The 27,331-nt window shown below is 40.2% G+C and overlaps 1 protein-coding gene across 2 annotated transcripts in view; it reads left to right on the top strand.

Annotated features, from left to right (window-relative positions):
• Positions 1 to 27,331, top strand: part of AGPAT4 (1-acylglycerol-3-phosphate O-acyltransferase 4) — a 79,992-nt gene that overhangs the window by 42,169 nt on the left and 10,492 nt on the right. For both annotated transcript variants that reach the window (XM_074168131.1, XM_074168130.1), the window contains 5 exons: positions 3,957 to 4,126; positions 12,325 to 12,486; positions 14,665 to 14,818; positions 21,612 to 21,714; positions 23,575 to 23,650. In XM_074168131.1, coding sequence (XP_074024232.1) covers positions 3,959 to 4,126; positions 12,325 to 12,486; positions 14,665 to 14,818; positions 21,612 to 21,714; positions 23,575 to 23,650 — 663 coding nt within the window. In that variant the 5' untranslated portion in view covers positions 3,957 to 3,958. The remainder of the gene's footprint in view (positions 1 to 3,956; positions 4,127 to 12,324; positions 12,487 to 14,664; positions 14,819 to 21,611; positions 21,715 to 23,574; positions 23,651 to 27,331) is intronic.

Here is a 27,331-nt window from a genome sequence, read left to right as displayed (position 1 = left end):
CTTGAGATCTTCAAATTATCTTACTTCTTGAGTCAATACATAACTATGCTTTTAGTTGCATTTTAAAATTCACATTTTATGGTTAATCTTGTAAGCAAATGTTACTGTGGCTTATCAAGAATTGTTAGCTAAAGGAATTACTAACAACTTCTATAGAAGAACAGTGTTAACTGTTTTAATGACTCATTCTTGCAAACTTTGAGGTGGAAAATAATAAGTCTCAGTAAACTGTTTCCCTTCTTCCCTTAAATGTTTTTCATATAACTAGTTACAGTTCAGGTCAGCCTTGGAGATGGTTTTTTTTTTTTTAGTTATTTGTGCTACAAGCGGAAGCATTGAGGCAATTCATATTTGTGCAGTGAAGGGCTAGGAAGCAGTCTACTCTTGCAGGAGGTAGAGGCTGTTCTGTTTAGCAAGGTAGAGGGGTTTTCCTATTCCAGAAAGGTAGAAAACCTCAAAACAATTAAGCAGACGGAGTATCCATATTAAGCATTTGAAGGCATGTTTTCTCCCTACCATCAACCTCTCCTGAAGCTAGTTGTAACATACTGCAAGGACTCTGTCTTCAAAGCAGGGATGAGAGATTTCAAGTTATTTTGTTTTTTTTTTCCCCTTCCTTTGCTTAATTGTGTGGAGGTGTCACTGGAAGAGTTGCTTTTCAAGGTAGGAGCCCCCATGATGGATGTGAATGTGAATTTGCCAACTCATTCGTAATGTTGAAATTCCAAAACCTTATGAAAGAGGGTGGGGAGAAGCCTTAGAAATCTTGGACCAGCCCTGGCTGGGAGCAAGAGAATCTTTTTTTTTCCCCCCATATATAAATTGTGTTTTAGTTATACAGTCTGACTGGTGTACAAAGAGGAGGAAACTTGCACTGATCGTCTACACCGTGAAGGAGGGAGGGAGAGTGTGTATGAGTGACCTTGTGCTGCTGAGCCACCACAGCAAGTTTCTGGGTAATAAATTTCTGTGGTGGGTTATGGAAGTAAGCTGGTGACATGATGCAAGAGTAGCACAAACTGACACCAGTAATCATTGCTTGAGAACCACAAAGAGAAAGGAGGGGAAAGAAAGAGTAGGGAAGATGAGGGAAAGAAAAACATTAAGAACTTAAAGGCTGGCAGATGGTATTTATTGTATTTTGTATTTTATACTGAGGCGTTCAGTGCCTATTTTGTGTTTCTGCAGCAACTGCCTGAGCACATCAGTGATAAATGGGCATGCAAAGTGAGGAACAGGGACCTATTTCTGCAGTACTTATTAAAAAAATAATAAAAATCCTGCTTGTGTGAAGCCCGAAGAATCAAGTCACCTACAGAAATATTTTTGTCTATGCCTTTTTGGAATGTATTTGAGACTGAAAATATGTACCTGAAGAGCTCTATACATGTGGCACACCTATGTAGTGAGACTGGATGTATTGATTAGTTTTGTTCAAATTCCTTGAGAAGAGACAAAATAAAATTGCACACTTCAAGTGGGATGGCTTTGAAGTTGTTTTTTCCCAGGTAAAGATGGCTTTTTCTTCAAGAGGGCCTCATAGTCATCATTTTTACTTGTTTGTTTTAGGCAATAGGTTTAATGGCAGTAGAGGTTAAAAAAGGGAAAATCACATCTGACAGTCATTTTTTCCCTTGGTTGGGTTCCTAGTTAAGCAAAAGGCAAACTAATTCTGTCACTAGCTTCCTTTCTTTCCTCTGATTGTGTTCTGCTCCAGGATGTGACTGTAGATTTTGTAAAGATTTGTAAATTACAACGTGGAGGGTTTTTTTCCCAATTATTACTCAGTTTTGCTGTGTTTTGGGGAGTGGAGGGCTTTTATTTCCAATACAAATCTAATGGAAAGCTACACCCTTGGAAAGATGTAAAATTGTGAATGTGTGTCACAAGGCAGCTCTTAGCAAGGGAAGTCTGGAAGCACAGCCAGCCGTGTATACACTCCCGTATATCCACAGCTCTCTCACTGAGATATGAACAGCTTTGCCTTTCATTGGGAAATCGGTTTCCAGCCAGTGAAATCACTGTTCAGTTAACATATGGCAGTTAAGGTGTCCCTCCGCATCTCTGACTATTGTTTTGATGCATAATAGCATGCATTGAATGATATGTACTGCTGCCACGGTAGTAGTTACCTGCCCTGATTAGAAACAAGCGGGGTGACTGACAAGTCAATCATTTATCTGTACCATAAACGTGCTTTTATCATATTAAGGTAATGTTATTTGAATAGAGATTGTCTATTAGCCTGGCTATAATACTGTTAGATAAAATTCATTCATGTCACTAATGCCTGTTCTCCAGTGTACAGCACAATGTCATCCAAAAGCTTCGGGCAATTAATTTTGCTAATGATGACTGAAAATGTAGTCGACTTGTTCCTAGCTGTTTTCTGTTTTCAGTCACTAGTTGAGGCCAGTAGGGGACCTAAATTGAAAGGTTATCTGAAGTGTTTCAACAACTGGCCTGGTTTTGATTTTCCCTGAGGTGAATGAGGATTTGTGGTGCTTTTGGGCCTGCCTGAAGCCACGAGAGCTCTGAGATGTCTCATCTTTCCAGCACAGACATTGATATGACACAGATACGCTCTGAGAAGGGGATAAGTTTCACTTGGCAAAGAATAACCCCTCACATTAGAGCTTTGCATAGTGCAGAAGTTTTGTGATCGCTTTGACAGGAAGCAAACGTGTCCCTTAATCCTCCTCTTTTCCGTTTTGACAGACAGCTCTCATTAGTCCTGTCTTCCACTCAGCTCAGGACATGGCTTGCTTGAGGAGAGCCACTGCTTTTAGGTTTTCTTTTTCCATCTCCATGGAGATAGAGCTCTCCAAGCTTGTTGGCTTTACTGACTCACTTCAACTTCCCATGCCCCAGCCCAGAGAGACTTTGCTAAATAAAGGTTTGATTCACAAGTCTTGTGGTCAGGCTTATAGTTACAAGCAAAACAAATACAAAGCCTACTTCTTGGTTGTGCTTGATAATGGGATAAGCAAATAGGAAGGTGAAAGCTATATGATAGTCACTAGGAGACTGCTGAGAAACCACTCTCCAGCTTCTAAGTACAGCTGTGTTTTAAACAGCCCTCACTGTCCTACCAATTCTTGTATCATTTCTTACAATTAGGTTTTGGGAACAAAACTGGTGCCAATACAGAGTGATTCTGAGGTATTTAAGAGTGATTTCCCTGTTTCCCCACCCCTTCTCTGTCCCCCTTTTTGCTTCATCAGTTCATCAACTAAGGGGTGTGCAGACAGTTACACCATTAATAACTATTCTTGGCTCTACACACTTTGCCAGTCACCCACCTTGTCTTTGGTTTGGGGATGGATGCTTTTCATCCAGTCTGAGCTATTGGCTTTGCTCTGGGTGATTGGTACACCCCTGTCAAATGTAGAATGCATCAGTTGTAGCAGGGCATATGACTGTTACATCTGACAAGTTAACAGAATGAGGTATAAGGTGTACATATAGCAGACCTCGTTCCAGGTGTCTTGTCCAAACTGCTTTCTGGTCTATAATTGTGCAGTTTTTAGAGGAGCATGAGGACCTGTATGTGGCAGGAATAGTTGTGTTTGGTTTTCCTACAGGTTTGTTCTGTTCTTCATGTAATTTTGTTGTACTGTTGTACATAAATGCTAATTTTACATGCATTTTGATAAAATAATTTGTAGCGTCGAATTTACAGTTTTCAAATAAATGAAAGTCCTTTTCTCTCAATATACCATGGAAAAGTTCTGTTCCTTCTTTCCATGCAGTCTTCTTATTTCCCTTCTTTCCCCTGCCCCTCAGCTTACTGTACCATGATGTGCAACTGCATGGTTTATGTTCAGCATTTCAGCTTCATTGCAGCCCTTTCTTTGCCATGCCCTGTTGAGCTGACTGATGCTTTTCAACATGTTACTGTTTTGTTGCTTTGCTTGTACTTCATACATTCATGTATTTCTTGTTCTTTATTCCAGAGATGGTGATGTTGCTGGAATGGTGGTCAGGCACCGATTGCACCCTCTACACTGACCCAGAGAGTTACAACAAGTATGGGAAGGAGAATGCCATCGTAATCCTTAATCACAACTTTGAAATTGACTTTCTCTGTGGTTGGAACTTTTGTGAAAGATTTGGGGTCTTGGGGGTGAGTTTTGTTTAGCATTTAAACTTTCTCATCTTGGATTTGGAAAAAAAAAAACCAAATTCTTTGGTTTTGAAAGTTAACAGATCTGTGCCTGAATTTCACTCAGCCACTGTCCAGACTTAAAGAGGTGAGCCTGAAGAAATGTATTGCAAGTATGTGGAACACTGAGACAGGGTTGCTTGTGCATTCACAGAGATTTTATAAGAATTGCAGTTGAAGCTGATGAAGGTGATAATGGGTTTTGTTTGTTTGTTTGTTTGTTTTTTAAACCTGTGGAGGTCACTACAGTTGTTTCTCTCTGTGTGCTTGCACAGACGTAATAGGTAGCTATTACGATTCATTGTGCTGCAGAAAGATGAGCTGTTCTGTGATTCTTTCCCAGCAAATTGTAGAATTTGTTTGCTTTCTCCAGTGTATTCTTACAAATCCACAGCTAGTGTTTGAATGATGTGGTCTCTCTCTCTCAGAATTAAAGAGCTGCCATCTCAAGTAAAAGCAGTAACCAGGTTATATCTAGTAAGAGATGGGGGAGGAATGAATTATCCATAGTTGAATACACTATTACATTAGGCTAGGAGTACACAAGCATTTGTTTTCAGGGTTGTTTTTTTGTTTCCCCTGTCAGCTCATGGGGATGATTCAAGCCCATCTCCTAAGGCAGCTTGACTTAATTCTGTGGTGGTGGTGTGGTTTAACCCCTGATGGCAACCAACCAGGACCACTCAGCCATTCACTCACACACCCCCTGCCCTGAGTAGGATAGGGAGAAGACGGAGAAAAAGGAAAAAACCACATGGATCAAAATAAAGACAGTTAAACAGAACATTAAAGGAAGAGAAAAAAAATGTGATAATGATAATGTTGAAAGAATATACAAAATGAGTGATGCAATTCAGTTGCTCACCACCCAATGATCTGTTGCCCAGTCTGTCCCAAGCAATGATTGCATATTCCTGCCCTCTGGCCAACCCCCATTTATATAGTGAGCATGGTGTCTATGGTATGGAATATTCCTTTGGCCAGCTTGTCCTATCTGTGTCCCCTCTCAGCTTCTATGGGAAGCTGAAAAAGTCTTTGACTTACTATAAGCATTACTTAGCAACAACTAAAACAATATGTGTTATCAACATTATTCTCATACTAAATCCAAAACACAGCAGCTACTAGGAAGAAAGTTAACTTTTTAACCAGCCAAAACCAGGACAGGTGGTGATGACATTCTCTGTCTACAAAGGATTTAGACAAGAGTTCTTCCCTCCTAGAAAGCAGACTAAAACCTCATTTTGGCGGTCTTCTGCAGCATCATCTTCTAACTTTGCTACTGGTCACTGTCAAAATTCCTGACCTTGGATTGTTTGAACCTGTGGCTTTTTGCGGCCTTTCCTTTGGGCTTTTTGCATTTTCTGGACATTTAGGCACCACTCCAGTCACTTTCAACTTATAATAATGACAGTCTGCTTAAAATAATGAAAAGGAGCCTTAAAACTGCAGGAAAATAAACCTGAGTGTTACAGGCCTTGCATATTACCGAAATGGTTGTTGGCTCTGGTTACTGAGGAGCAATTCTACCGTCATGTCTAGGACTTGAGCACAGAGCTTGGAGGATAGCATGAGACAGCAAGAGATGTAGGGAAGCCTGTTCCTGGCAGGCAGATGTATGTGCCAAAACCATTCTCCCTTCTGTGTGCTCATTATACAGTGGTGCTTTAGTATAGTCTGTCTAATTTTGTAAGCCTAACGTGTACAGTTCTGTAAATAAAGCTGTGTTTTAGAGGGTCGGGTGCTGCTTCTGAAAGCACCATTGTAGAAAATTTAAGGATTATTTTTGTACAAACTAATAGGGGCCTACAAGGTCAAAAATCTCTTGTTTTACATTGGTGCTGTGTGGTTGGATTGCATCTCATTAGCTTTAATAATTTATTTGTAGTTTTTCAAGGTAATCAGGATTATGTTTTAATTTTTTAATATTGTTCCCTATGCATAAGAAAACCACTACATAGAAGCATAACTGTTGAACAATCACTGTGCTACACTAACTTAGAATAATTTTTCCTTTTTATTTTATAAGTTGATTACAGTTACTACTTAGTTTGTATTTTTACTAATCTTAGGGTTTTTTTAGGAACTAATATATGGTGGCAGTTCTTTATTTATTTTAAAAAAAAATATTTCAGTCTGGAGTAATGTACTGTGATTATACTTCCCAGAAACTGTGCCAGGAAGAAACAGTTCCTGTGTGCTCTCATTTGCATAGATGTCTTTACACAGCACATCAGCGTATTTCCCTGTTGGGGCAACCGGACAAGGTTCATCATAAGTCACGTTAAAAAAAAAATTGGAAAAGGCACACATACAGTCAGTTTCCTGATTGGATTGCCAGTATTGGCATACTGGTACTTGGCTTGGGGCAGTGCAGGAGTGGATGATTGTGTAGGGATTTGGGGTGCGTCTTGGTTTGACTTTGTGCTGCCTTACATGAGTTTGCAGTGCGCAAAGCTTCAGGGTTTGGTGTGGCAGCATGTTTGGAATGTAAGAACCATTATGCTGACAACCATTATGTTTGGAAAAAGAAGTTACGAGAAAAGGCAAGCATCCAGAGAGATTTCTAAGTGCTGTCCCAGCCTTCAGCATTTTGTGGCTCAGGGACTTTGTGAGCCAAAGGAGTTTTATATTTAATGCTATTTAATTTTATGCTCCATGAAGTTTCTATGCAAACTTTAGGTAGCTACCAACATCTTCCTAAGCTGATCTTATGTCCACTGCTGCTGAAAAGGAAATCTTGCACGTGCCATCCTATCTCCTGCATCTCTTCTGGTACTCGTCTGCCCTGTTCTGGCATGTTTCAGACACCCCTTCTCTCTCTCCTGCTTTAACTAATCCACTGAAAAAAGGGGAGATGACTGGGGAGGGGAAAGAGGGAGAAGCTGAATACAATTTAGGGCCTAAGGTGTTGGGACTGATTGTGCTTGACTGGAGCAGGCAGACAGAACAACTTTGTTGTGACATCCAACTGTACCTTGCGGCCCTGGCAGACAATGGCAGTGCTCTTAACAGTGTCACAGCCTTGTGTCCAAACTCTCAGTATTTTACATCTTGAACTTTTATGCCATTAAATGCTGTAACTTTTTGCTTGGTTTTGCTCATTTAAAAGCAAAATTAAATTTCCTTAAGCCTGTCTTTCCCCTTCTGGCCCCAAAAGAAAAGTCTTTCCCTTTTTGTTTTTAATCGTGATAAGAAAACTGCCCCTCCTGGTTTTAGTTGTAACATTCAATTTGTGCATTGTTCTGCTCCTCCTTTTGTCTCTCTTCTCCTGTACTGGCTTTCTCCTTTCTCCTTATAGCCAAATTGCCATAGTCCCAACAGGTTTATAATGCTTAATCAATGTGGTTTTGTTTTTATCAATGTGGTTTTAGTTTTTTTTGCTGTTTGGGGGAAGGTGGAGTGGGAGTGGCATAGCCTCTTGCCTCTTGTTGTTAGGTTTGTGAACCTGAGTTCTCTTCTAATGACTCAGTTCTTGTACTTGGACTGCGTGAGGTTCTCTGCTTTCATGAAGGCTTTTAAATGGCTGTGGAAGAAAATCTAGCAAAAAGAACCAGAGAAGGTGCTGAGAATTTGAGAAGTGTGTGTGGAAGAGGGGCAAAACAAAAAGAAGGCAATTCTAACATTTATTTTACTTTTAATTTTTTTTCTTTACTATGATACTTTTGGAGCACCCATTGAAAATGCTAGGAGGTACTAGGTTGACGATGCTGAGTGAGAGCCAGAGATCTATTAGTTTACCATGGAGAAGGAGAAAACCACATGAAGAAGGAATTCTGTGCTCGCTTTTACTCTTGCAAGTTACTGTAGCCAGTGAGATTGTCTTGCTAGCTGCACTTGGACTCTGCGCAGCTGAAGTTACTGGTGTGTAATTGTTCGCAGCACCAAACCTTAGGAGATTTTTAGTTGCTTTTGTAAATTCAAAGAAGGAAGCAAACTTCACAAAAACTAGAAGTCGACAGGGATTTCGGGCAAAACTGTGTTCAGCCCAAAGTATTAATCACTTGCATCTGTATTCCAGTTGTGGTTTTTTTGTGAAGGGATCTTCCTGCTTTGTTTTCAGTCCTTGACACCCATCAGCCACACGTACCCACCTCCTCGTGCTGCCAGACATCAGTGATGTGTGCAGGAGGGAGGGAATATAGGGGTGCTTGATGCCAAGTCAGCATCATGCTACCATGGGTAGTGTGGACGTCCACAGGGACAGCTGAGTCATCACTACTCCTGACACAAAGGCGGCTGCAACATGCTGCAAGGGAGGGAGGAGCTGCGCTGCCAACTTGGCTTTTTGTAGAGTCAGAAACAGCATAGCCCCAACAGGACAGAGCTTTGTCCACACCAGTGTTTCCTAATAAAAGGCCGGGCTGTTACTGTGAATCTGAACCAGGGTGACTGTGGTGATTGTGTTGTGGGTGCTCTGCTTTTCCACCCCATGCCACTGCAATGGCTGGGGGAGATGCCAGCTCTGGTGTCCCTGTGTTACTCTGTTGTTTAAATAGAGACACCATCTTAGTGACAAGTCCCTGCACTCTGCTGTGCCCTTCCCTTTTTCCTGCCTGTGACATTCCAGTCCTAGGACTTACCTTCTTCTCAGTGGTGGGCAGCCTAGCTACTGTACCAGCATTTAAACACATTAGTAGCATTTAGTTTCTTCAAGGTGTGTGCTAAGCATCCCTTTGAAAACAGAGCCACTGGACACCAGAACTTGAAATCAGGACATAGGCATGTTCTGAGCAGGGAAGTGTCATTCAGGACTTACACCAAAAGCGCATTAGTACACTCCGTGCCAGGATTCACTGTACCCTTCTGCTTCATTGCTTGATCTGACCAAGCACTGATAAAACAGCTTTTTTAGTAATTTTAGTAGCCCTTTTTCTGAGATGAAGACATTTATATTAGCAAAAATTGCCCACTCTTAGAAGCTAAACCTGCTGGTTATCTGTTCATCTTCTGGTATCTGGAGTTTCAGGTTATTAATGCTGGTGATCTTCCTACCTTGGCAAAACATAAACATTATTCTGAGTGGCTTATTATATTGGCATCAAAATATATGCATTTCCTAAAGTGGCCATAGTTGTTTATTACTTGGCAAGGCAGACACAACAAAAAAACAGTATGAAAAACTAGTTGTTAACTATCTTGCTTTAAGTTTATCCTAAAGAATTGCTAAGCACATATAATAATTTTTAACGCTAACTATCTGTTCCATATGCCAGGAAACCCAAATTTTATTTAAAAGCTGTTTATTTTGAAGCTTGCTGTTGGAAAAACTGAGCATTACCTTAAATATAGGTGTGAGAAGAAACTTTTGCTAGGTTACTGTATGGGGCTGATAGGTGTGTGAACACAGTAGTGCATTTGTACATTTTAATGTATTAATAGAAGTCATGTAATTGCTCATGTAGGCAGCCAAAACTGCATTATTACTTGTTTTTCACATAGCATCTTAGCATATGCTCTGAGATATCGCTGTGTTACCTTTCCAGCATGGAAGTTTTATTCAATATGAAGCATTAGAAATTTGGAGTCTAACTAAATTTCTGGAACTGTGGCTTTGAGGGACTGAAGAAACGTATCTTTCTGTCTTGATGTCCCAGAGAGTATAATATGAAGGAGTGCTATATTTCAAAAATAGAGCAAATGGAATCATCAAAAGTATGTCAATGCTGAGGGCAGCCTGGAGAGTAAAAAACTTAGAAGGCAGGTTGTTGCTGCTAATGGTTTGCAGCTGCAATGAATTTGTTTTGAAACTGTAGAACAAATTTTGTTAGGCATCCTCAGCTTGCAGGTTGATTTCAAGCTCTTTGTTGCATTTTGTGATCAAGACATGTTGAATAACTGAAGCTGGACATATAAATCAAGATTTTCATTCTCTGACAGTATAGCTGTGCAAATGCATCTAAAGTAAGCTTGTAAAAGTAATTTTTTTTGGTGATAGTGCAGTCATTCACAAAGGGAGAACTTCATGCGTATTTCCATCTGAACAAACTTGGCCAAAAGAAATTAACCTGAATTAAAATGCCATTACTGTAGACAAGTTGTCCCCATTCAGTAGTAATTTCACTAAACATCTGTTGGAATTACACAGTTCTGAGCACTGAAAATGTTTTATTTCCTTCAAGAAGGCATCTTACATGGAATAAATCAGCACTTTTAATGAAGTTTATTCTGTTAAACAAGCTGAATTTGAAGCTGAGGTGACCAAAGCACTTTTTAAAAGGACAGGTTAGTGGCTGAAGTCAACTAGAGCTGCATTTTTCCTCTCAGGTATTTACACAGGAGCTGTGCATGGGTAGATGGCTGAGACAGAACAGATTGTAGCTCTAGTTATTGTAAGAGAGATGGTAGCTTCTGAGGGGAGGCCTAATGTATTCCTCCCACATGAGAGCAGTCTTGCCAGTGTAATGAACTGAAGAGTTTCCTTTCTCTAATTAGTTCCGTGTCATTAGCCTTCCTTTGACTCCTAGGATAGATGGGGTGCACAAGACAGCATAAGGTAATTTAGTTTCTTTTTATGTGCATCTAAGGAGTCGTACGCTCACGTGTCTAAAGGACCGCTTTTAAATTTTAAAAATGCATTAGCACACAAAATGAATAAGAACATGCCCTCGGGAAGAATTCAAGCTTCTATTCTGCTTTTGTGGTTACACCTGCACTATGTGACACCTTAGTTTACAACATCAGTTCTTTGTTTCACTGGGGAAAAAAACAATGGTGGCCACTTCTCTCTTGCCCCTTGTTTAACTCATACACATTTTAAAATTTGCAAAACATTAGAAAATAACTGTGGTAAAATAGTTACTTCAGCTTGCTTTTTGGACTAGGATTTCTGTGTTTTAAAGTCTAGGAGGGAGGACTCTTAAATTGTCTTTTCTGACTCTGCTCTGGAGGCCACGTACATCCTATGCAGAGCACACTTGGATTTTTTTATGGTAGGTCTTATGATACTGAACATTTACTGTAAATAAACTTTAAGAGCATGGGGTTTTTGCTATTTTGGGGGGTAACAGAGTTGCTGTTTGCCTCCTTGTGCACTGGCTTACGCAAGGCTGTGGCTTGGGGCTGCCCTGGTTGTGGCTGAGGCAGGCAGTAGTTCCTTAAGGTTTTAGCCCTCCCTGCTCAGCTAGAAACACTTTGCATCTGTTGGGGTTTCCTGGGGCAAAGCCTTGGCTCAGCCGCGTTCCTCAGGCATGTACAGGGGAGAGGAATGGAACAGCATGTGAACTGGTCTGTGTGCTTTGAATGGAAGCTATATTGTACATGGGCTACCACAAAAATGCTCTGTAGAGGCTTTTAAGGCTATATGATAGAATGTTTTACATTTATTTTGGAAGTAAGAAAATTACTTATATTAAGAGTATCTGAGAAAAGGAAAAACAGTAGTGTGGGAAAAAAACAGAGCTAAGGAAAGTGGTTGGAGGAAAGCCTGTTTCTCTGTGGCCACTTTGGAGAGCTGGAAGAGATGGCTGGACTCAGCATTGCTGTAGGGACTAACGTTGAACACAGTTTGAAATTGAAATAGCAAAAAGTGTTCTGAATCCTATGGCTGTTCCTTGTGGGAGAGCTGGGTTTGGAGTCCTGATCTGGGCCCACCACTGAAATTCTGGAGTGATCAAGAGGGAGTGCTTTATTACAACATATTAAATCATTGACAGAGATGGTTCCTGCATCCTTCAAAATGGAATTGTCTTATGTTGTCTTCTGCTGTCCTTTTGTGTAACAGTTGCTAGTGAGGCTACGTGATGTGCATTTGCCTTCCAGTCTTATGAGGTTTTAGATAGCTTAATTATTCATGGTATTTTCCTTCTCAAGGAAGGAGAGCAGATGAAAGAAATGAGCTGAGATAAAGAATTAGGTCAAGTTTCTTCCCCTAGCAACCAAATTAACAACAGTGACCAAAAAAAGTAAAAGCAAATAATTTCTGATGGTAATTTCTACCAGTAAATAATTCCTACTAGTCAAATCAAATGTCCTGGAACCCATCTGCAGAGCACTTTGATGGGATAGCTTATAATGATATCATGGATAGAAACTGGATTGTAATTGCTCCATCTATCCTGTAAGAAAATGTCACTGTTTTTCAGGAAATGATGAAGCAACCCACAGAGAACTTGTAAGTGGTGTAACTCTGTTCTACTTGCTTTGCCTCTTTCTTGCAGAGTTCCAAAGTGCTTGCAAAGAAGGAGCTCTCCTACATGCCTATCATTGGCTGGATGTGGTATTTCCTAGAGATAGTCTTCTGCAAGCGTAAGTGGGAGGAAGATCGGAAAACAGTCATGCAGAAGTTGCTGAATCTCCGGGACTACCCTGAAAACTTTTGGGTGAGTGATGGCTAACAAGTGGAGTCTGAGGTGCTGTCCCTCCCTTTGGGGAAGGGACAAAGGGCATAGGCAGTATGTGACAGTCGCCAGGTTGCTCCCAAGAAATTTGATTCAGTATCAAGAGAATATTCTCTAAGAATGGAACTCTCTCTTGAATTTCCCATGTAATAGTTAGTCTTGTCTGGTTTTCTTCCTCTGTAGTACAGAGCCCTAAAGGTTTTATTGCAAAAATACCTCCACTGTTATCTATTCAGTAAACTTTGTGATCCTCTGGACAGGAGCTGCAGAGGGGTAGATGCAGGGGTTCATGGCAGTGTAACAGATGCATGTGACAATGCTGTATTGAAACACATTAACTGTGTTCTTTACCTAAGCTCCCCTCTCACTGATTGCTGAGTTCATACTAGTATTTTCTCCTTCCATTTCCCTGTGATTCTGCTGTTCCTGTGAAGGTGTTAGGCCTAGTAGCAATGGAAGCCAGAGATAAGTACCTGGTTAGGGAAGTGGCCCCTGGGGCCATTGGCTGTATTACAGGGAGAGGATTGGTGTCACTTTTCAGTAACAGGAAAGTGTTACTTTTTGCATCACCATCATTTTTTAGTATTGTACCTGCCTAGCACTTCCTGGTCTGGGAATGAAAAGCCTTTGAATTTTTTTTCTTCTCAGTAATCAGAAAAATCCTAGTTCTCCTGAGCTGGTGGTGGCGAGAGAGGGATTCAGTTAAGCCTCACAAGGGCCTGCAGAAACTATTGCTTAAGAAGTGGTTTCCTAGTGAAGATGTAGATGCTGTATCTCTCATTCTCTGAAATAAAACTTTTTTTTTTTAATGGTCATTGATTTAAATGAGGGCTAAGTAATCAAAACTGAGCTCTGTGCTTGCATAATTTTTAAATGACTTCCAAGCAGGAGGCTGTCTGGCAAAGGGACAATTCTTGGTTTCTGTTTCTAATCTCTCTCATGGGGATTTTGCCAGTGCTCTGTGACTCAGGGTGTTGAATGCCTTTCTGTGCACCTAGGCAGTTCAGCACTGATCGGTGAGCACAAACCACCACCATCCTTTATCTACTGCTGTAGAGGGACTACTAAGAATGAGCTATACCTGTACTGAGAGATACAGTTCTTGGTGTACACCTGGGGTTATTGCAGTGCAGAGTTTTAATTTGCCCTTGTGTGGGGACATAATGTCAAAAGGCACAGGAATAGCACCTGTGGAAGGTAGATAGACAGATTTTTTTCATCAGTTTCTGTATGTTTCATCTAGCTGCTTAACATTATGCATGTGAGACATGAGTAAAACTGTTCTTAGATGAGCTGGAATTGAAGCTGGCTTCTTGGCTGGTTTTCTTCAGTCTCTCTGTCTTTGTTGGCTAAACCTTTGCTATGCATTATGGAGTCTTAGCTTGTGCAATTTGGCAGTGCTCTCTGATGTGTTAGTTTGCATTGAGGCTTGGCAGAAAGCAGATGAGCAAGTGGTAAATCTCCAAAGATCTGACTGCTCTCCCCTGTCTGCCTGTGGCAAAACTGTAACTGTTCGTGTCTGAGCACTTCCATTGTGTAGTTCATAAAGAGGTGAGGCTTTCAGTTGTCCTGCATTTACTGCCCTACATCTGTTATCAGCTCAGTCATTGGCGTCAAAGTTACTGTCTGCAGTTGTCAGTGGTCCTCATGCCATAGTGAAAGCAGGTGGGTCAGACTGTGGGGAAGCAATCCAGGCACTGAGGCATTTCTTAGAAATGTGTTTGGTTTAGACACTTAGCAAGTTTTAGATACCAAGACACTCAAGCACCTCACCATTGGTGAGAGATTTGCAACAGGAGTTGTGTTTTGAGTGTTTTCTAACATCTCAGTAGAGATGGAGTGACTCGTTTAGAGAAAGCAAGTAATTCAGACACCAAGTAGCAGAGTGGGTGTTCAAGCCCAAAGACCAGAGTTCAAACCAGAGGATGGCCAGTTGGATGGGTAGGGGCAATTGAGAGAGTTTTGATTTGGTTTGTTTGTTTGTTTGCTTTTTAACTCCAGGGCAATTAAATTGCCTAAATGTGCATGTTGCTGCACCTGTCCCTGCTAGCAGCATTCATTTGGGCTCTGTGGTTGGGAATCAGAGGTGCCTCTGGTCAGACAGATGTAGAAGACCTGAGCTGCTTTCTAACTGTAGTTTTTTCTTTTTCTTGGTTTTAGTTTCTGATTCATTGTGAGGGCACAAGGTTCACAGAACAGAAGCACCAGATTAGCATGCAGGTGGCTGAAGCCAAAGGCCTGCCCAAGCTCAAGTATCACCTGCTGCCACGAACGAAAGGATTTGCTGTCACTGTGCAATGTTTGAGAAATGTAGGTAAGGAAAGTCACAAGGAACAATTCTAAATGGTTATTTCATGTAACTGCTGTCACTTTGCCATGCTCTTCTTTTCCCTGTAGCATATGTCCTTGCAGAAAAGCCCTGGGATCCTTTCTGACCTTTCTTCCACTAGCCTGAGCCTGTGAAAATTAAAGATTAGGTTTTACAGACAAAGTCTTAGGGCAACTTGGTAATTTCTTTTTTATGTTTTGCTTTTTTTTTCTGTTACTGAGTCTGTATTGGGAGGATCTCAAGTTGCATGTTTTGTACCTATTGCCAAGGGATAATGTTTCTTAGTATTTACTGAGCAATCCTATTCCAAATGAAGCAAATACATCACTATAGAATCTGAGGCAGTGTGTCTTAAATAAATTCTTGTGGTAAATATCTGCCTCAAATAACATCATTTTTCAATTAAAAAAATATTCTGCTTTAATCTTCTGTGTAGATGTACTCTTTAGAGTTTCATAGTAACCTTTCTGGAGCTGAGGAATGGGAGTATACCTCGACTGAAGATACATGTAGGAGAAATTTATAAAAAAATTATTTCTACATTACAGAACATGAGTAAGTTTTTCTTTGTTAATGTTGTTCTGAACTCCCCACCCCCAAGTTATTGCTGGTTACTTGAATTTGCTGACTTTAAAATGCTATTGGTAAGAATTATGGCACACATGCCTTTGAAGTGATTTTCTTTGACTAATACAATCCATCAAAGTCTTCTGCTGTGTACTTCATGGGCCAAGGAAAGACAGTGCTAAGTAGCTGTAACGCTACAGTATCTTCGAGGCTTGGTAGGTTTGTGTGCTGTTAGAGGGCTGATATGTAAGAAAAACAAAGTGGTTAGTGGTTTAGAAGAAAATGTTCTAGCTTGGCTGAAATTAATGTCAAAGCTTCTTTTGTCTTTGAAGACGTGTTTTCATGTGGCATATCTGGGATAGCTGCTGTAAAAAAAGCTTTGCAGTCAGCTGTCTTGCTATCTGTCATGTTTCTTCTACATATCCTCTTACAAGTCAGGTAGATGATATCACTGTTGTAGCTTGTCAGGCATCCATGACTTCCCACTCCCAAAACGGATAGCATAGCTTGGATCTTTTCTGATATGTGAAGAGGTAATTTATGTGCCCTTAAAGGTACAGTTTAACCTTCCCTTTTGAATAAGGGCAACTGTTGTGCTGAGGGTGGGGGGAGATAGGCTTGAGGCGTTGAAAAAGAACTGAGTCAAAATTCTGTGACCTCTAATGCCCTAAGCTGGCAATCAGGGACAGGTTATTTTGGTGGTGATTTTGTTCTTTTTACTACTCTGTGTAAAGCAAGCAAAACGTGGTATGATTATGGACAAGTAGCTGATTTGTGGGAAAATGTTACAAAACAAAACAATTTTAGGGAACCCAAGTGACATTTATAAAACGTTTTGGGCATTGATGCGATACATTACAGTAACACTTTTTAGCATCTTAAATAGTTGAAATACTTTCAGAAAAAGAAGACTGAGATTGTTACATATATACTTAGGGAAGTGTATGTTACTACCTCAATCCAGAAGCTGTGACTTGCTAGGTCAAACAGGGTAAGGCTGATGAGAAGGTGATGTTTCTTTGTGAGGCTCCAAGGAGAAGCACAGGCAGTCATAACTTCTCATAGGTAGTTTTTGTTGAAACTGTATAGATTAAAACCATAACTAACAAACCTCTGAGGGAAACAGCTGATGACCCCAGACTGGTGTTGCAAATTCATCTGGTTATATTGCTTTACTTGCCTTGTTGCTTTTTGCAATGAGAGGGAGATAGTAAGAGTTACTGTCTGGGTTACTACATGTTTCTCTCCTGTAGAGACAAGGGGTATGTGTGAAGAGCATTGGAAAGGCTTTTGTAAACAACATCTTATTTTTAGAGCTCCTTGTAACATCAATATGTACAGGTAACAAGTCCATAAATGTGTTTTGAATAGAGAAACATGATGGAAGTCTGTTTTGTCAGTCTATAATCGAGAGATTTAAGTTCTATCTAGAAACTATTGTTTTCGTGCATGAATCCTGGTAGGATTTGGCCACTTATCTCTGTTAACCTTCACTGACATTTGGTACCCTGTTACAAGCAGTAACATGTTGTAGGTGTCAATATATGCAGAGGCTGTATGCTGTAGTCATTTGGCACTTTTTTCTTTTGAATATTTACATTGTTCACTGTGAACTCCCTGAGTCTTACTGTTACGCTCTGCCTTATAATGTAGCCCAGCAAGTGACTGTATCCCTGTATTACAGCCTCAAATTACTTGTTCCAAACAGCATCAGTGTGACTGCTGAATTACTACTCAGTCTGCAGAAGCAGCAATGGCAACATGCAGATGTTCGTAACTTCAGTGAAATCTCTAATGGTCTACAAGAATGACTCTTGCAGACTGACCTGTCTCTCTTGGGGTATGATTCACAGCCATTTCAGTGGCCACCTCTGCAGCGGGGGTATCCCTGCATGTCTCTGAAGTGGTGCTGAGCCCATTTTGGGGCCTGCCACATAGGTTAATGCACTTTCTGCTTTTCCACAAGGGGTGGTGGGCCTGGCTGGAGTGCCTTGCGAAGGGCGACAGCAGCAGCATGACATAGCAGCAAAGGCAAGCCAAACATTTGGATCCAGTTCCAAGCCGGGTGTGACAGAGGTCAGCGTGTCATTTTCCTGTATTCTTCATTCCTCCTTTCTGACAAGGGTGTGATTCAACCTCTCTGAGGCTATAGTACTATAGGATGGATGGATGCTGGTTGCTGTGACTGGAGAGGTAATTCACCCACAATAGCAGTGGTCACAGTTGGACCTTTTTGAAATTTTGTATTAACTCTTAATGCTACCTGGTGCAGTAGTTCTGTGTCTGTTGGAAGCAGGCATTGATGACATCAGTCTGGCAAGTCCATCTGTTTTGAAAAACTTAGCTTCAGAAGGAGTTTTAATGTGCATACGTGGGAAACTGCCTTCTTGCCAGTGGGTGCCATATCTGTCAGCATAAGCAGATGTATTTGGGTAAAAATATCTATCGCACAAAATAACAAAGAGTCTTGCCTCCTAACTCATGTCCTTTATACATCATAATGGAATTCTTTTCTCTCCAGCAACTTACTTTCACAAATTCAGATCTCTGCACTCTGATTATTAAATGAGTGCTTTTAATATTTTTTGAACTTGTTCGGGTATTTTTTTCAGTGGCCATCTCTGCCAGTTTGGTAGTACAAATGCAGTCCCCAGGAACTTCTTTTCTACAGGCTGTTTGCTGTCTTAATAAATTGCTGTTCGGTTGTAGAGCTTGCTACCTGTACTGTTCATGGAAGCAAATGAAAATACAGATCTGTTTCTAAAATGCTCATCCATTACTTACAGTAAAAAAAAAGTCATAAATATTTAAAAAGTTGTATTCAACTGTCACTTTTATTGCCTGGGTATATATCAGGCAGTTTCTTTCAGCTGTTTTTATTTAGTTAAGACTTTCATTTAAAAATATACCTCATGATGGATTGTAGATTACTTCAAGTTATCAACCTTTTCCCTCGGTTGTGCATGCTGGGAACTACTGTCCTACAGGGAACACATAAGAATAAATTCCAGGGTGATGTTCTCACGGAGTTCAGTATGACAGTGTTTAGGGGTTTTGCAATGACTTTTTTTCCCACAAGGTGCACTTCAGTCCTGGGGTTTTTTCAGTGTTTAGTGAGGCTCCCGGTCATCCTTCTAAGCAAGCTACCAAGTTTGAAAGGATGAGTGATTTTTGACCAAGGTGACCAAAGAGATACTAAATTAAAGGATTGTGTCAAGGTGGCTGTCATACCAGCAGTACAGTGAATTGCACTGTCTCTGCTTTAGCAGGGGAGTTGGACTAGATGATCTCTAGACGTCCCTTCCAACTCTGACAATTCTGTGATTGCCTCCCTTTCTCAGTCTTTACTTCAGATCATTGTGTGCTAGTATGAAGCTCTGTGTAGGCATATTCATTGCTTATAGGTTGATTTGTCAGATGATCATTGCGGCATAATCCACCCTGTCCACAAAATAATAATGCATGAAATTCAAGAGCACGGTTGAAGTAAGAAAAATCCTCGCTAGATATATAATCCGAAGATTTCTTACCTCAAAATTAAGAAATTAAATCTTAAATTCTGAAGTACGTAGCTCTCTGTCAGAATACTGTACAAGAAACCAAAAGTTCAAGATACAAAATAACCTCTGCTGGGCAGAGATGAGAAAACAAAACAGAAAAACTAGCCTTTTTTGTCAGAAAATAGCAATTAAGCTGAAAAAATTTTGGTTTCAATTATGATCTGTTCTGAACCCTTGAAAAGGCTTCCAAATATTGAGTTGTAGTTGTTTTTTAATGGAAAAGATGTTTTAAGATAACTTCTTTGAGAAAATATTTAATTTCACAATTGAAGCAAAACTTCTCAAATGCTGCGTAAATTAGTCTGAGAATGAGCCAGTTGCAATGTTTTCAAGTTACTGTGGAGTTATTTTTTTTACTTGGTTTAGAACGTGAAATTTCTGGACTCTTGAGCTTTTGTACGAGAAAATCATGAGATGTCCAGTTCTCATTATGTAATTACGAAATACACATTTAATGAAAAACAATTTCAGTGTGTCACGCAGAATTCTAGTACTGCTTTGGCTGTGGAAGCTTCCTGGCAAATTTTAATTCTGAGCAGTCTTTTTGTTTGACACTTCTACTGTTGCTCTTTTCCTGCACTTTGAAAATAGAAAAGCTTAAGTTTTCAGTTATTTTATATCTGGATGTAACAGAGGTCTGTTTACTCCTGCATATGCTATCATTGTCTTGGATTTGGCACTGCTTTGCACCAAAAGATTTCAGTTTGATATTAAAAAGGGCTGGACTGAATATCAAACTACAGAGCAGTTGCAAACTGAAATGGGATGTTTTTTCCCTGGAGTGAAGGAGAATTCTGTCTGTGGCTGTCAGCACATAAAGATGTTCCTGACCAACTCTGCAGAAGTTTTTTCAGAACAGGGGAAGCATCTTCCAGTGTGTCTGAACAAGGACTCAGTTCATATCAAAACTCTAAATGTAGCCATCTTCCAAAAGACGAAAGAACAAGTGCTGCATACATCATACTTTCCTTTATTGTGTCCCTGTTGTCGTTAGAATAATATAATGCTATTAAAGAATAAACTAAGAAGCTTACCCTGTATAAACCAAATTGAGCTCTTGTCTTCCTTCAATTACATTGGATTAGTAAATTAGAGTAGATTAGTAAAATCCTTCTACACTAAGAAGCTTAAAAATGGAGGTAGATAATTTATTCCAAAAACAGTTATTTCCTACTTATATTTTTCAGGGAGAATAGTGTGCTTGAAGTAGATTTTGGCTTATGTGTTGTATTTTTGGGTTTGGGCTAAAAACCCAGCTGTAGTAGAAATACAGTTGTTAATGAGGGATACAGTCTGTAGGCAGTGACAGGGTTTTGGTCTCTGTTTTCAGGATTTCCTTGCAGTGCTGAAGCCAGGCTGTTCTGTTCACCACTATGAATTCTGCTTTGCAATAACAAATGTTGTGGTGAGTTTCTGGGGGCTGAATGTTGTAGCCAAACCATATTTATCTCTTGTAGCTACACAAGCTTCAAAAATAAAAGCAAATCTGTTCTGTGTAATAAAAGGTTTCCTTAGGTGGATCGAGAGCTCTCACAATAAAGGCTCATCACAGAGTTCATTATTGCAGAAATCCAGAGCAGAAAACCTAAAATACAGCAAGCTACACATGAAGTGCATGTTAGCCACTTATGTGACAAAAAAAGAGATTTGTTGTTGGCGTTGATCTTAAAATTTGTACCACAATGCACAGCTGGTTTCACTGTCAGGAAGATTCATTGCTGTCTGGTAATTTTCTGACATCAGGAAAATAGTGTCTCTAAGGATGTGTTCCAAGAAACTCTTTTGAAACATTTTATGTGGTTTAAAAGAGTAAATACTTTTTCTGTGGAAACTGCTTGTTAATGCTGTCTTAGTTTAGCTACGAATGACCTTCACAAATACTTCTACTGTTACCGTGCAATCCTGAACTGCAGACAGAGTGTTTTCTTGAGGCAGAAAGTTTGGTTGCAGTTCTGCTCTGGAGAACTTGGATGTTATATTCCTCACAGCTGCACGTCTTCATAGTGCAGCAGCGCAGCTCGCACAGGACATGGTCTGTTATTCTGTCTCTGCCCTCAGTTATCAAGTGCCTCAGTTATCAAATAATGGACATGATGGGGAGGTTGTTTTGAACCTCAGTGATTCATAGTTGCATTAAGCCCTCTTGCTATAGAATGTGTCTCCCACACACTTTTCCCATTCTTAGTCAAACTGTATATATTGTTCATTGTTTATAAAGTGTGTATCTGCCTGGTTATTTACCTAGAAGAGGGGGAGAGCTGTGTCATTCGTAATAGTTTTTCAACCATTTGACTCCTACCTAGCTAATAGTTTTTCAACCATTTGACTCCTACCACGTCCTAGGTATATTAACTGTCAGAAACTGTAACTAACTGTGTTCTCTGTGCTCAACATCCTGCACCTGATGGGGAAGGGGAGAAGGGTGGAGAGCAAACCCTTCTGTTCTACTGGTGCTGTTCCTGAAAGGGCTGCTGGTTATTTGGCTTCTTAAAATTTATTTAATATTCCATTGTCATCTTTACCTTGGTGACAACTCAAACTATGGTGCTATTGCTGATGACTTCATATTTAAATATGCTCCTTGTCTGAGAGAATTAATTGTTTCCATTCTATTACTACAGTAATCACATAACTTGTTTCTCTTCTTGTAGTTTCTGCAGTCTATGATTCTACCCTCAATTTTAGAAATAATGAGAACCCAACATTGCTGGGAGTTCTAAACGGAAAGAAATATCACGCAGATTTATATGTAAGGTAAGTAATCTATATTTTAACTCTTTTGGCATACAGAAATGTGTACCTGCAGTCACAATTGCAGTCACCAAACTGGCTTCACAGAACTGTAGATAAAAACTTATATGGGATGGGAAGGGTTTTTTGTAAAGTTCTGTGAGTATAAATATGTGAGGACTCTGTAAAGGTCTACAGGATTTTTTGGTTTTTATATTTTTATTCATTTGTATGTCTATTTGTCAGTTCAGCAACAACAGTGGGACCTCTTTTCACCCACTTGGCCAGAATATCAAACTACTACCAAGTGTTCAGATGGAGTGGTTTTTACACCTGCCTCTGGCACAATCGCCCCCACTCAGGTGGAGGCCAGGCTCAGGACTGTTCCCATCTCTGGTGTAGTTGTTGATGTATTTGACTGCTGCTCCTTTCCTACCAAGAAGGGGGTTGTTTAGTGGAAAAACAATTATCTGGATTCTGTATCTTTAGTGTTTCTATAAGTGATGAATACCCCAATGATTTCTCATAATCTTAATGAGAACGGGCCAATTCCAAGGCCCTTATTGCCAGGCCAGGTTCTACCAGCAGCACCTGCGCTGCAGGCACTCAGCGTATGTGATGGTTTAGGGTTGGAGCACAGGAGCCTAGAAGTGATCCCACAAGTGATCAGGAATTCATCATAACCCCTTTATAGCTATAATTGGCCGATCCAATTGGTTTATCTTGGGTACAGACATGAAGTGGAGTAGGGTGACTTTTTCTTCCTATGTCCCTTTTTTTGCCTTTTTGAAAAAATATTCTCTTCAGAACTGATTTTGCCCCAGGGTCAAAAACTTTCTTTTGATTCCTTATGGATGCAAGATGCATTTGCATTCCCACTTGGCTCTCATGGGTAGCTCAGCCTAGTGGCTTTGTGTTTGGTGTAGGTGGCCTGGCTGGCTAGTGCTTATGGCGGAGCAGCTGGCCCTACCTGTGTGGGCCATTCCTCCAACAGTGTAGAGGTGTACATTTTGCTGTGTCTTCAGTAGAAGTTTGTAAAATTTGGATGGCCTTGGTTGTCTCTGCTGAAATTGCGTTGACTTCTAATGTTTGTCATTTGACGACTTTCTTAAATAAAGGAACAAAGCAGTAGTTTCTCACCTCTTAATTTATTAACTGCAAGCAGGAGTGTCCTGACTGTGAAAAGTGCTCTCTCCTGTGCTGAATGAGTTTAATTTGATATTGCTCTTAATGGATATTAATTAAAATATGTGCTATATTGAAAAATGCAAAATTATTAAATATTGCTATGAGCATAAAGGAAGATTACAAGGGGATTATTTTTTTCTGTCACAGAATTATTGACCAAAATGTGACGAAAACTTTGTTTTGTCAAGAGAGGGTTTTTCAGTGAGAGGAGCCGTTTTGCTGGAAATTATCCATCCAACCTGCATGTAGGAAGCATTATAGGAATTGGAAATGTTACCTGAGAAATACTAGAGTGCTTTACCCTAGGTATAAGGAGAATAGTTTGTTTTTTCTCTCTAATGCCTAGCTGGTTAAATACACCCTTGAACTCTCTAGGTGGGGTAAGAAATTAATTCACTCAAAACCTTTATTTGGAAACAGAAAATTGCAAACCTTTATCTAGAAAATGGCTCTAGTGAGCTCACACGTAATGCATTACTATTTCAGAAATCTGAATTTCTGATACATCTAAAAACTGAAGGTGGCTCTAGAAGCAAACTATACTTTGCTGATCTGAGAGCTGTTACCACAAATTAAAAAAAGATGGAAAATGTAGTGAGTCTCCTGTGAAGTGGATAATCTGTGTATAATGAAAGTGCTGTTCATGGGAAATGAAGTATTTAATATTCTTCAATTTCTCTTGTTTACCATTGGCAGGCGGATTCCACTAGAGGAAGTCCCAGAAGATGAGCAGGAATGTTCTAACTGGCTCCACAAACTGTATCAAGAAAAGGTTGGTTTGTTCATTTTTCAGAATAAGTGTTCTGTTTCTCCAGACACAAACTGGTCTTGTGCTGTCAGTCATGATTGCCTTTATGTTGTACTTCAAGAGCAACAGGAAGAAAACTTAAGCAAGCCTTGATAACAGCAGTTTTAAAAATCATCTTTAGAAAGTTGCATAAGGATACAAAAACCACAACTGCCTCCTGGTTGGTAGAAGTTGCCCTTAAAGGCACCTCCTAAATCAAGAAGTAATTCGTGGGCTAAATGAGATATATTTTGCTTCAGTATATTAAAATTTTTGTCCCTTGTTTTACCCTGTCTTTTTTACCAAGGCAAAGATCCAACTTTAATAGGGCAGGCTGATAAATTGCTTTCACATTGTGTGCATAGAAGGCGTGCATTTAAGATTCCTAATTACATAGGATGGAGGCAGAATAATAATGACTGTATGTTTGTTGGTGCCCACTGCTTTTTTTTTTTTGTTTCTTTCCAAATACTCTCATATGTGTCCTTCAGACTTTCAGAAGCTGTTTCTCATGGGTTTTTTTTCTATGACCCTAGGAGATAATGGTTGAGGGATGTGCTCTTTGAATACACGCAGCACTCCCGTTTCAATCAGTGGGAGTCATAGGTATGCAAGGCATGAGTGCCTGGCAGCTCAGTTTGCTTCAATAAATTGATCCAAGTTATGTATTCAGACTGGAATAATGCAGTGTTTTGCATTTAGAAGTGATAGAATGTAGCTACGCTCTGGTTTCTTCTCACTGGGGTGCAAAATTCTGCTGTGCCATTTGTTGTACTGCAGCCAGAATATCATGTTAGCATTTCTGTTTTGACTGTGTTCTAGTCTTTCTCGGCTTCAAACCATGACTGCTTCTGGTTTAATTCATCGCCTGTCTAAGCAGCTTCCTTACAGGGATGTATAAAGTAAATGTGTGTTGAGACTTCAGTTATAGATGAGCTAGCTTTGCCTCTGATCTCCCTTCTTGTAAGTTGTACCATGAACACCTAATTCAGACACAACCTCTAACACCTTTCTGCAGAAAGGCATTATTTTACCCCGTGTCCTCTCTACAGGCATATAAATGCAAATGGTCCTTTGCTGAACATTGCAGAAGTCCACTTTCTGCTACTGTGACTTTATCTCTAGGCCTGTTTCATGTTCCTAAGAACTGTTTAGACATTTGCAAGACAAAAACATAAATCAGACGAGAACGTGATTGTTTTCCTGAATCCCTTATTACATGTGTTGCAGTAAATCATTTCAAGTTTTTTCTGTTATTCCCTCTTTCGCAAACACTCAGTTATTCCTAGTGCAAACAGAGTGTACATCTATCCTGCTTTCTTCATAACAACTTAGTTTGCTGGTTGGTTAAATCCACAGTTTCCTATTTTGAGTATAGGAGGAAGGAATGTGTGTTCAGTTTTCCTTTCAATTAAAACCTTTCTGGTTATGTGGCATTTTTTTGTTTGGTTGTTTTGTTTTTTTTTTTTTTTTCTGGTTTGGTGCTGGCTTTGGATTTTTGCTGAAGGTTCCTCTTCCATCGGCTGTTTTACATCAGTGAAACTTGCTTCACTGCGGTCATTCCTGGTTTACACAAGCTCGTGTCTCTGTAAAGTCACACTGGAAGAATACAGAGCAGGGACAACTTCTTCAAGAGTTCTGAGATGGTGAAAGCCCACCTGCAGGGTAAAAATTCTGTTTCACCTTTCTGCCATGCATCTTTAAAAAGATAATTGGCTCTAAGGTCGGATAAGAAGCAGCGTTGCCACCTAGGTGTTGTTTCCAAAAATGAATTCTGTTTCAGGTTAATGTCTTCAGAGCCAGTAAATATTTATGATGAAATGTAACAAATCTGTATTCAAAGGGCAGTAATTCATCACAAGACGCACTCATCGCCTGCTTTGTATATTTTGGCTATAGGACTTCACTTTCTGTTTCAAAGTAAGACAAGGTATGCACGCTACTGAAAAACAGAGCCCCTGTTTTTATCTTGCGATATGGTTGCATGTGCCATTGCTTGTTTTCAGTGATTTTCATAATTTTGCAGTACCTTCTCAAGACTTAAATACTGTGCACTGAATTATGCTCCGATAGTGTGATTTAATAGGTGGGGCGTGCCACAGGTGCCGAGGTCAAGGCTGGAGTGTCATGCGCTCGTGATGAGTAGTGAAATCAGCTGTTAGTGGACATAATTTTTTATTTTTTTTTTCATTGTCATTAGTAAAGGAGTTGAGAGTCTTTGAGAAAAGCTTGTTCCATTGTTTTTTTACCGTGTTGCCTGATGTCAATTACATGTACCTCAATCTGAGATACAGCTCTCTAGCAATTTATGTTCTAGCTACTTATCACTTCATTTTCTGGTTCAGTCACTCCTGCAAAAGCTACGAACAGAGCCTTGCCAGATAAACAATAACACTGTGTTGTTCTAAACCAAACACTCTACCGTCCTTTTCCAGGCTTACCGTGTCCATGTGCTTCTTCCTCACCTGGGGTGAATTTTGTCCTTGGCCAGCATTGTATCAGTTAATGCCAAATTATGACAGGTGCAATGTGGGTTGCACTCTTCTTTTCTCTCTCTGCGGACTCCCCGCTCACACCCCCCTCTTCCCTCCCTCTCTCTCCCTTTCCTTTCTCTCTCTCTCTTCTCCCGTTGCTATAAAAACTCCCTTTGACTTTGACAAGGACCGGGTTGAGCATCTTACTGCCTGGTCCAACCAGGCACTGTTTAATAGTCACAGCTCTGCTAGTCCTTGCATATTTGATTTCTTTTTTCACATTGTTACAGCCTCAGCGCCTGAAATAGAAGTTCTGCTTGAGAATCTTAATTTCCATTAAAAAGAAAGCGAGCGTCTAGCTCTTCTCACTTGTGAGAGAGGCATGGAAAACAGGGCGTGAAAATACATGCCGAAATGCCCCAGGGAATTAGCAAAGCATAACTGAAGAGGGGAATTGTACAGAACTCCAGTGTTTGGTAACAAGGGATATATTTTTGGATACTTATTCTTTGTGGGCTTCCTCGTGAAAGGGCAGTGGCATACCTCTGCAGTCAGACCTCCCTGGTGGGGGCAGGGAAGAAAAAATCCATTTAGGCTCTCAGGAGATGATGGATGTTCCCTGATTCCCCCTCCTGCATTACCCACCCCGCTGCCTAAAGTAACCCAAATTTGGTGGGGGCATTAGAGGGAGAATATTTTTATGTCTGAATACAATACTTGGGTGGGTGGGATTTATTACAAATTGAAACCAAGCTCTGTATGCAGGGGAATGAAAGGGACTTAATTTGGGGGAGGTGACCAAGGGAAATTTGGAGGTACATAATGGATTTAAATGCTGACTTGAGCTGTTGATGGGTACCATAGGCACCCTTGTAAAAGCTTAGAAAACGGATCAACCCACAGATCTCTTCTGCAAGGAATGTGAATGTTTTTAAGGGTAAGGTATCATGACTGAATTGAAGAGCTGCTCTCCACAAAGGTGTAAAATCTGTAGTGGAGGTGATGGAATTGACGTTGTTTTGCCTGTTGTATGTTTCTTCCATCTCTCTCAAACCTCTTGGTGAGATGTGGTCAACGGTGTAGCTGCCGGTAAGGTCCTGCAGAGCCAACAAAGAGAACGCTTATTTTAAGTGAGTCTGTCTTGCTGCTTGTAGTAATAGGCCCCCTAATGGCGATACCAATAATAGTCAGA

Source organism: Numenius arquata, chromosome 2 (assembly GCF_964106895.1).
Source record: "Numenius arquata chromosome 2, bNumArq3.hap1.1, whole genome shotgun sequence".
In the NCBI taxonomy this organism is placed as follows: Eukaryota; Metazoa; Chordata; class Aves; order Charadriiformes; family Scolopacidae; genus Numenius; species Numenius arquata.
The sequence above is the reverse complement of the archived record's forward strand: the minus strand, read 5'-3'. Positions and strand labels throughout refer to the sequence as shown.